The following is a 10,557-nucleotide window of genomic DNA, read 5'->3' as shown; positions in this document are numbered from 1 at the left end:
TTAAATCATTATAAACACAATTAAATAAGGAAATTGTTTTAGCAAATGGTGTAAATGTCTCAAAACCATGATAAATCGAGATTTTTAGCATCACGCTGCAGGGTAGGCAGAGGGAACCTAGAGTTAAGACACTTGGTTCCCCATTTTCAATAAAAAAACATATAAAAAGAAAATAATATAATTACTTAGCCGTGTTTCTAAGATATTAATTGCCTTTCCACCTTTAAAATTCTCCATTCAATACATAACGAGAGATGCTATATTTTATTATGTAAGTATTTAAACATAAACTGTACCTACTTATCTAGTTTACTTCAAAATACTGTTAAAAAAATTCAACCTAAAAAAAACAAAATTAATTTTCAACTTGACAAAGTAATTAAGCTCAACATTAAAAACTTTAGCCCCTATTATGCTGGATCGTTATATATCAATCAACAATAGAATGTCACGCTATGAGGTATGAGGTCTCAGGAATGGCACTGGCCACCTGACGCGTGTCGCTAATCGACCGGTCGTTCACTCAGAGAGCTATCTTAATGACTGCCTAGGTAAGGTGAACTAGGAATTTGCAGGAATCTATACTTATAGTTATATATGTAGGAAATTATCTTCATTTTGTTGCTTTACGTATCTACTAATGAAAGTTCATATGAGCTAATACTCTTCTACTTTGTTTAACTTTGTATCACGTCAGGAGTCATAGTGTTGAGACACTCTGTAGTGCGTATTAAATGGCGGCTTTTTGCCCTGGTTCCAGAGCGAAGATATATAAATTTAGAAAAATATATCATTCCCTCTAGTGGGGTTCTAATTCACGACCAGTCGCGTTTCTGTAAACGCGAAAATTAACTGATTTATCCTTCTAATCGGAAAAATTGCGCAAAACAGACATTAAAATTATACACTAAATCGATTGCAATACAAACAATATTCATACAATACAAGGCAAACCACGTACACCATAGTAATTTTCAAAAAGCGAGGGCCAAAGATCTCGTTCCGATGGTAGATGTCCTTCCTGGCTAGCGATAAGTTATTACACGGGCTGGCAAACACGAAGCGAATTCAATACTACGAGTTCCAACTATCACAGAATCCATTCATAATTTATCTAGTCAATTACTGGTTTAATCTTTAAAATATTCGATTCAATTTCGATGTGAAAATCCACTCGAAAAAATACAATATTTAATATGTTAATTCCTTCGCTCTGGCACTCTCAAGATGCACTGCCTCCAGAATTTGACGTAAAATGGAGAACAGCTGTCTTAATGGGAACGGAGTGTCTTGATTAGGTTTCTAGCTTCCCGCTGCCTACCTTGCTATGTGCACAAAACAGCATGAAGCGAAAAAAATATTATAGTAAATAAAGAACAACTAAAGAATATTAATTAAAACCAAGTAATATTTTTAAATGTATTTAATAAATAATCACGTTTACAATACGTTGCTGAAGCTTTACAAGGGCCAGCCTTAGCATTGTCATGTGAATCAGCAAGCAGATCTATATAATTAAAACTGTGTATACAAACACAAAAATAACAACCGATTTATAAGAAATTTTAAGACACACACCGTCCAAAAGAAACTCTTAATATTTAACAATTTACAATAATCAAGAAATAAATTCATAAAAATTCCAGACATAAACAACATTTACACAAACAAGTGTGCAGCCTAAGACATTTAGACACAGATGCTATAAGTTAATACAAAATTATATTTCAGTCTATTTTAACAATCAAAAAAAAACGAATAAAATATATTGATGCCAGATATTTAATGAGTAAATCATGCCAAAAAACACAAAATAAATACAATATGCACAAGTGTGTGACTGTAAAAGCTACTGATTGTGGGTTCGACTCCCGCTCGGGGAAATTAAATATTTAATATTTTAATTTCTCCCCTCTGATGCAGAGGCAAAGCGTAGTGTAGCGTTCCGGCACTCCACACATAATGCTTTGGAGAATTCGGCGGAAAGTAGGAAACGTAGTGTCTTAACACTAGGATCCCTCTGCCTATTCTGCCGTGTGCGGGATGTATCCCGCTGTAGCATGAAACTGATTTAATACAATACCCAAAAGTGTAAACAAATTAATTAAAATAGACTGAAAAGACAACGGAATGATAAAACATCTATCCACAAATACACATACAAAAAAGACAATACTATATCGTAAAATATATTAAAACAATCAAACACGACATATTAAAGAACCCTCATTATTGTGCTTTGTTTAGGCGTAACACACAGTGACATATATCAATCGAATACAAACTATTATTTATTTGCTAACTATTTCAAAAATATACTTCTCCATTCGATTTGAATTGGAGAACACACGTCGTTGTTTTGGCGGTGAAGGGAGTCAACCCCCATATTAAAAATTTCCAGATAATAAGCACAAAATTTCAAACCTGCGCCTCTTACAAATCATTTATAACTTATGAACCAATTCAATTGTTACTGTATTTTTTAAATTTATTCAATTGTAATATGTGAGTTAACCCCTTATTACCAACAAAACAACGAGCAATGCTATAATAAAAATATTGAATCAGCCATTCGTATGTGAAAGCGAAGCCTAGCAATTTGGTGTCTATCTAACGCTACATTTTCAACATATTAACAATCGACGGAATCGTAGTATAATTGATGAGAACACTGTAAGAGGATTTCCATCAATCTATCAATCAATGCTTCAACCGTTGTTTTTTTTTATTTCTTGTATATCAAAATAACATCGCAGGATCTGATTAAATTTAATAATATTGCAAATGGAATATAATTTTAATTGTCTTTTTATAAGTCAAATAATTAAAAATATTATAATTTATAGTAATAATGTATTTGGAATGTTTAACGCGATATTAACAATACAATATTAAGTCAGTAAGTATGTGGGGGAAGTAATGTATCGAAAAATTATTCTATCTGTAGATACATACATATTAAGCTAACTAATAAATAATTAATTATTAACTTATTAAAAAGCTCGTTTTTTTGACTACCCTCATATGCGGTATATTTGAATTGATTAAAAAATATATATTAAATTGTACTATTTTACCTACATGCTATAACAAACATTTGCATTTATGAAAAAAATTAACTCTATATAATATAATATGAATCGTTTTGAAGAAAAATGTAAATTTAATGTAAATTTTGTATGAATATAAGAAATATACTGTAAAATTAAGATTAATTATCCAAATATTGCTATTTTATAGAATAGAATATAGAAGCAAAACCAGATCCCACGAGATTTCATAAAAAATACCGAACGCCGTTAGATATCCTTAACATCAAGTACATCAGTGCTAGATAAATTTGTACATACGTGAATTTATTTATTATTTATATATATATCACATATATAGAAACTTCTAAGCAAATTGTCCGAAGTAATACTTATTTGTGAGTCTTATACATACGTCTTCATTTTAAATGGCAGCCTTTATGAACTTGGAATTTTGTGATATTTTTTTAATAAATGTTTTTTTTATACACAAGACTAATGCAATATACATAGAAAGCGATATGAATAATTGTTATTTAAAATATATTATTTATTATCTGCTTTGGCGAAATTTGAAAAATAATATTAATTTTGGCCCTGTAAAACTTTGGTTCTTAAGGCAAGCCATCGATTATGTAGGAACAGTATCTGATCGTTTTATAATTTGAGAAAATTGTAGTAAATTACTTTTTTATTTTAATTGAAGAAAAAAAACTATATTTTACAGTAATTTATATGTGCACAAAATCAATGACTATGTGATATAATATAAACGAAAATTAAATATATTAAATATTAGTGATGTAACGAATGTCATACTTAAACATGTTTATTGGGATATAATTATTATACAATACAAACTTGATGTATATTCGATAATATAATACTTGATGTATATAAACGATTAAAAAATATGGAATTGATTGGATTTTCATTTTATTCACATAATGTTATCTTTGAATTGTTTTGAACTTTCCACTACAAAAATAATTTCTCGAATCGAACCTGCAGTCACTGAGTTTAATGTGATCAAACAAACAAACGGGATCTTTATAACATTAGTACAGAAATAAGATTCGTTACATCACTATTAAATATTTAAAATGGACTACAATTTTTTTAAAAAAATTGTTTGTAATTAAAAAATTTGGTACTATTTTAAACATTAACAGTCAAAAAGCGATATCCATGAATGTCACATACACCATTAAAGACTAGAACCATACACATAACACCAACGAAGCATAACGCTTGTTAAAAAACGATCAATAGTATAAATATTTAGAAATAATTAACATGCGCCATATTTTTTTTTTTTATGATTTGGAAATGTAACATAGACTGTTTTTTATTGAATATACTCAATACATAAGGTTAAATAAATGAAACACAAATAAATCTAAGAATATTTACCCATATTGTCTTAAACATAATTTGTGCCAATTTAATTAAGCGTTACGTTTGAATTATGTTAAATTATCAAAATATTTTCAAAAGTTTCTCTCTAAAAATTACTCAAAAGCGTTATAAATCGTTGGATTTTTTTTATTTGTTCCATTGAATAATTATATCAAACTGGCTACACGTAAACGAGATCGGCTGACATATTACACAACACATAAGGAATGACAGAACTAAGCTAAGCTATTCATAAAATCGACCACGACACGGTTATTTAAAAAAAGGTGAAAATTATCATCATAACTAAAAAAAATCGGTAAAGTGCGAGTCGGACTCGCCCCTCAAGAGTTCCGTACTAATTTCAAGATTATAACAGAGCGGGAAGTACAATATATAAAAGTTGATATACTTAAATTTGCCAAAATATGCATTCATTTTATAGGAAATAAACTAAAAATATAAGTTTGATGTAGTGGTTATTTTGTATGTGATATCTAAATTTGTATTGTTACTCTTTACAGATACTTCTTGCAAAATTTCATAATTCTCCTAACGGTAACCTTAAATAAATTTCATACAAAATGGAGCCAAATGACCTATGAAAATCGTAGATTTTGAAATATTTTTTATTTATATTAAGGAATCTTATAAAAAGCCACTTGAATCGCATCGTGATCGATTTTACAAGTCTGTATACGAATAGAATTGTAAATTAAATTGCAATTTAAACATCAGTCTCAGTTTTGCTACTTGTACGTCGACTTCTATCTACACGCGCCGGGTTCGTCCAATAAGGTCCACTAAGTAAAAACGTCTTAACATTATACTCCATTCTGGCCAAATCTTCAGGCGATATTTCCTTTTCACCTTTAGTTTTCAACGCGTCCCTTAATTCTTTACCAACATCAATGTTAGCGTAATTTTTAGTATTATCATTGACCTCAGTGACAGTTTCGTCTCCGCATTCAACGGGAAAAATCGTCTCTTTTACGATATTGTTAACGATTTTAACATTTGAACCGCTCGGTTTCAATTTATCGTGAATTTGATTGACGCTGTTATGGGGCCAGTTATTTCTTGGCTCTCTCGTGTATTTGGAATACTTGGTGACCGGATGCGGCATGTTTAATGCTAACTCATTCAGAGTTTCTGTTAGTCTATTTATTTTGCTATCCCTTCTGGAAGCTCGATTTGTGAAGTTGCATTCATCTTCTAAAGGGTCGTTTAGATTGTTTTGCTGTTCTAAGTTCTTTTCGACCCATTCGGCGACCCTCAGCAGTTGCTGTTTTTGTAACATCGCCGCACTATCGTCGCTTGAAAGTGAGCTCGTACTCTGCTCGTTCGTAAAAACCTTTTTATTCTCATTGACTTTCAAATGTGTTTGTGTCAAGTTTGGATAAACGTTAACAATATTTGGCAAGGATGGCTTTGAAGTGTCCGTTTTTTTATCTAAATCTCCCGTCGGTGGAAAATCTTTGGAAATTTTCGTATTTTCTAATGAATGAAAATGGGACATGTCAATTTTCTTGAGTGGTCGAGCGAACTGAGTCACCTTACTTTGCTCATATCGGTCAAAATTAAATATTTTTATATCATGATTATTTGACGAAGGCAAGTCTTCTTTCTTTACAGATTCTATGTTAGTAATGTCTGCTACATTTTCAACGTCTGTATTGAAATCATTAAGCAAATTGTCAATCTCTGATGCATTTTTCTGACTTCCTATCAGAGAATTATTGTTGTTGTTTTCGGAATTATTGGAAAAGTTATGCGTTTTGAGAGGTCGTAGCGGTGACGACGAGACGTTTAAAAGAATAGGATTGATCAAACTGTTTTTAACAGTAGGACTAGCTTCTTTATTATTATTGTCAACGTGGACGTCTATCAGAGTGCTCTCTACTACAATGGTATCTTTGATATCAGTTTTGATATCATCATCATTCTTTTCTAAATCTATGAAATTGTCATCGTTGAGGTCTTTAAATATAGAATTTTCATTGCATTTACTCTGTCTTCTGTACAAAACGGGTGGCACATCCGGTTCCGCGTTATCTAATAAGATGTTTTTGGAACCTGCTTGCATTCGTAGATGACAAAATCTAGGTCCGGGACCCACTTGAGTGTTAGATTTATGGGTGCTCACTGTCGATTTGGCTATAGACGATGTTCGACTAACACCACCCATTGAACTATGAGAATTCTTTCTAATTGAAACACTATCTGTCGAAGTGGGAATCAATGGTTTATTTTTATCTACATCTTTGAGCAAATCTTCATGACACGCGCTATGAATACTGCTTTTTTTACTAGATATTGATGTTTTTGTGCGATCACAGAGTTTATGATGTACCGGCTCCAAATTCACGCTATTGCTTCTAACAGTGAAATCATCTTCTTTAGTATTTTGAGATTCTAATTTGGCTTTGTCTTCAGATTTTATCATATCATTTATAACATTATTTGGTTTATTCATATCTAATATATCAATATTGTCTTTAGGCTCAGGTTGAGGCAGTATGTATAAGTTATTTTTATCGTTTACTAACGAAACACCAGTGGGAGAAATGCTCCGAATACTAAGTCCCGAGTTCAAAGATTTGATTTCAGCATTACAGTTGGCGCAAAGTGAATTTTTAAAGTCTCCACTAAGAATTGTTTGGGTGGCGGTCGTGTAATAGCTTTCATTGTAGCAAAACGGTTTACTTTGGGACTTTGAGCAGGTACAAGTGTCACAATGTTTAGTAACAGAGTCTTGGATGCTATCTTCAAGTATTTTGGACATTAGCGACGCGGATATATTGAATTCGTATTCACTTGCGTCAAAAGTATCAATATCATTGCCATTTTTCGAGTGATTAGAACTGCCCACCTTAGGTGTTTTCGACATAACATATTGGGACACTCTTGCTTGTGTGTCTACAGGAAGCTGTAAATGGAAAAAAGATTCTCATAGTTTAGTAGCTATCTTAATAAATTTACTACAAGAGTATTATAGTAGTAGTTTATTTTCACTTACATTGTCTAACTTTTGAGAAACAAAATTGTCTGGTTTGCATTGGAGTAGTTGGATTGCCAAATTCATATCGTTTTTATATCTTTCCTAAAATAAAAAAAAATGTATATAAAGTTTGAAAATTGCATAACTAAAAGACACACTAGGTGACTATTATACAGTGCATTATACAGACAGCAATTTGATCGACGTAGTTGGGAGTTGTTTTAAAAATAAAATTTTTAAATTTTATTTTTATCAATGCCACCTTATTTCTTAATACCAAAGAAAGGAAATGAAAATGTGAATCATTTTCATAAAGATTATATGTTAAATTATTATAATAAATTAAAATAATAGAGACCAAATCTTACATTTTCCTTTTGTAGCATGCTATAGTTGTGCTTAGATTCAGCCAATCGCACAGATAAAGTTGCAATGTCTTTGGTTAATTGACTCTTCTCACTTTTCATTTTGTCCACCATTTGCAGTAACTTTTCCTCAAGAACTTGATTTAATTTTTGTACCCTCTTGTGTGAATCATACAACCTGAAATTAGATAATTTCATTCGTGATTTTTTTATCTTTTCTTCCTTCTTTCTCTTGTTTTAATGGCATTAAATATACATTAAATAAATTTATGAAATAACTTATCTTTAAACTTTATTCTCCATGTAGCACCATGGGACTCAATGCCACACTTTGTCTTAACAGAGCTAAGAAATTAAAATAATACATTCTTTGCATTGACAATTGAACCACAACCTGTATTTACTTTCAGACTTTTATGTAAAGATGGTCTTAATACAATTTGAAATATGTAAAAAAAATTAATAATATTTATATGTTTCATCTTTAGCCAATTTTGAAAGATACCTAAACAATTTTAATTTTTTTTAGCCTCCCACATATAGCCGGGTATGCAGATGTTGCCTAGTGTTAAAACACTGTTTCCCAAAACTTGTCCAATTTTCAAGACATTGCAAGATGTAAGTTATATGTTAACAATATAAGAGCACAAGCAATTACAATATTGCACATTTTAATTAATAATACCAGAATGTCTAATACATAATTGTATTTACTAGATTACCTTGATCTTAAGTAATGTTTAAAGGTTTTAACAACTTTCTAACCATATTTCACACTTAGGATACAATTTCACCATTGAAATCATTTAATTATTGATAGAAACATAAGCAAATTGTTTTTTTTAATGGGATTACTACCTTCCCTGCTATACATGGGAAACACGGTGAAACTAAAAAGATACCTACCTTTCATACTTCTCTCTCCAAGTGCCGATTTGTTCTTCTAAATCATTAGCCCTAGAGGAACACTTGAAAAATTCTGTTTCAAGAGCTACAAAATGTGCATCACGCTCGGCAAGGTGAGCCCGCAAGTGCTCCACTTCCTTACCCAACTGTGCTCCACCATCACTACATTCCTATTAATGTAGGTAGATTATAACATAAACTTATAATTACTACAGATTAATAAACAAAAATAAAAATACTAGTCGAGCAAACAAAATAAGACACAAGCATAGTGCTATGTTACTACTTATCAAAATCTACATACTGCTATAATCTCTGAGCTTTAAAATAAAATCTACTTTTCAATGAAAATATATAAATGACTTGTTTGTTTTCTGAATAAAGCATTGTTTTCTTATAAATAAAATATATTTGTTTAATAGTTATATGGTTTCTTACAAATAAGAATCCCCTTGATGAATAGATAGCTAGTTTTGATAATAAAACAAAAACTGTTTAAGTGTTTTACATTCAATAATTTTAAAAGATATCTATATCTATTGATAATAATCGATAAATATATGTATACAATTTTAATTTGTAGGAAGAGAATAAAAAGAAATTGTTAGAGGAAAATATACTAAAAAAATGCGTTTAACTGCCACGAGAGTCATTTTATACTAGACTACTAAGACATCGCCAAATGTTTTACCTTACAAGGGGAGTTCTTTATGCTTTCATCCATCACTTATTTAACTTAATCTATTTCACATTTCACATTATTACTAGTTCAATTTTACGTTAACAGCCACGTCACGCGTAAAGTGATTAACAGCTATTATTATCAATAAGCCACTGTTTAAATAATAAAAAAATAAAAATCAATCGGAACACAAAACGAAAATATTTACATCAACTGCGAATTAAAAGGTTTTGCCATCTGCATATAAATATGGTGCAAATAAATCCTAGAGCATAAATATTCTTTTTAATAAATAATACATTAAATATAAAATTGGAAATCCCAAAAATTTTTGGAACACGACGCGATTTCCTCGTAACAAACGCAGTTGACGTTATTGACGTAACCAATATCAGATTTTCATATTTTATCTGTTTCATATCAAAATATAGAGCATAAATGTAATTAGAATATTTTAAATAACTAAAATTTTATTTAATATTACTAAAATTTTATTACATTTTTTCTTTTGTAATATTTATTTGCTTTTTACACGTATAAATTTAAAACACCGAGCTTCTATAAAACACCTATTTAAATAATATAAAAAATATACTAGCCTTTTTGGCCTATAATTTTATTAATAACTAACATTTACCTGCGGCTTCGTCCCCGTTTTGAAATATAATATAGGTATTTGAATTTTGTGTATAACGTATTCCAAACGTCCGTGGTAACTTACCGCAGGTACAGTGAAATAGGCAGGTAGTATTCGTTTCGTTAATACGTGAGGTAGGTAGATTAACGTAGTATGAACAAAATAAAATATAGCCTTCCTCGATAAATATACTATAGAACACAAAAAACATTTTTCAATTCGAACCAAGAGTTCTTATAAATAGAAATAAAAAAATCTACTTCTATATCTCTTCTATAAACAAAATACTAATTTTATTGAGTAATTACGACAATATAAATAGATAAATGCGAACGAATAAATGAAAACGAATAGAAACGTGACATGCAACTCTTAACGTACAATATACGTACGTAGCTATAATTATTTTTTGCAGGTACTTCCAATACCTAATGGTAGTCGTAAGTTAGGATAGTCGTAATTTTATATTTACAAATGATTAATTACATATATCCTAGCTTTCATTAAAACATTTTCATCATGGAAAAATAAAACATTAG

The 10,557-nt window shown here is 30.3% G+C and overlaps 1 protein-coding gene across 2 annotated transcripts; it reads right to left on the bottom strand.

Moving 5' to 3' along the window:
- Positions 1–1,408: 1,408 nt before the first annotated feature.
- Positions 1,409–9,768, bottom strand: LOC146530829 (uncharacterized). 2 transcript variants are annotated; one of them, XM_085199173.1, is made up of 6 exons: positions 9,681–9,741; positions 9,391–9,533; positions 8,700–8,869; positions 7,797–7,971; positions 7,447–7,530; positions 1,409–7,356 (listed from the first exon to the last, which is right to left on the bottom strand). In XM_085199173.1, exons 2-6 carry the CDS (start codon positions 9,421–9,423, stop codon positions 5,155–5,157), a joined length of 2,664 nt encoding a protein of 887 aa, XP_085055299.1. In that variant the 5' UTR covers positions 9,424–9,533; positions 9,681–9,741; the 3' UTR covers positions 1,409–5,154. The 2 variants fall into 2 exon arrangements, with proteins under 2 accessions (XP_085055299.1, XP_085055300.1); XM_085199174.1 differs by lacking the exon at positions 9,391–9,533 and having other exon boundaries at positions 9,590–9,768.
- Between the last annotated feature and the right edge of the window lie 789 nt (positions 9,769–10,557).

This window comes from Heliconius melpomene, chromosome 16 (assembly GCF_056956725.1).
Source record: "Heliconius melpomene rosina isolate 202511_hmr_F chromosome 16, ASM5695672v1, whole genome shotgun sequence".
Taxonomy (NCBI): domain Eukaryota; kingdom Metazoa; phylum Arthropoda; class Insecta; order Lepidoptera; family Nymphalidae; genus Heliconius; species Heliconius melpomene.
Note: the sequence above shows the minus strand (reverse complement) of the source record. Positions and strands in the feature narration are given on the sequence as shown.

What these genes read in the sequence shown, in the direction of transcription:
- LOC146530829 (XM_085199173.1), bottom strand. Translation starts at nt 9,423, where the DNA reads ATGGATGAAAGCATAAAGAACTCCCCTTGTAAG. An exon ending in TAAAGAACTCCCCTTGTAAG is followed by an intron (nt 8,870 to 9,390) that starts GTAAAACATTTG and finishes CTACATTAATAG; the next exon opens with GAATGTAGTGATGGTGGAGC. An exon ending in GCATGCTACAAAAGGAAAAT is followed by an intron (nt 7,531 to 7,796) that starts GTAAGATTTGGT and finishes TTTTTATTTTAG; the next exon opens with GAAAGATATAAAAACGATAT.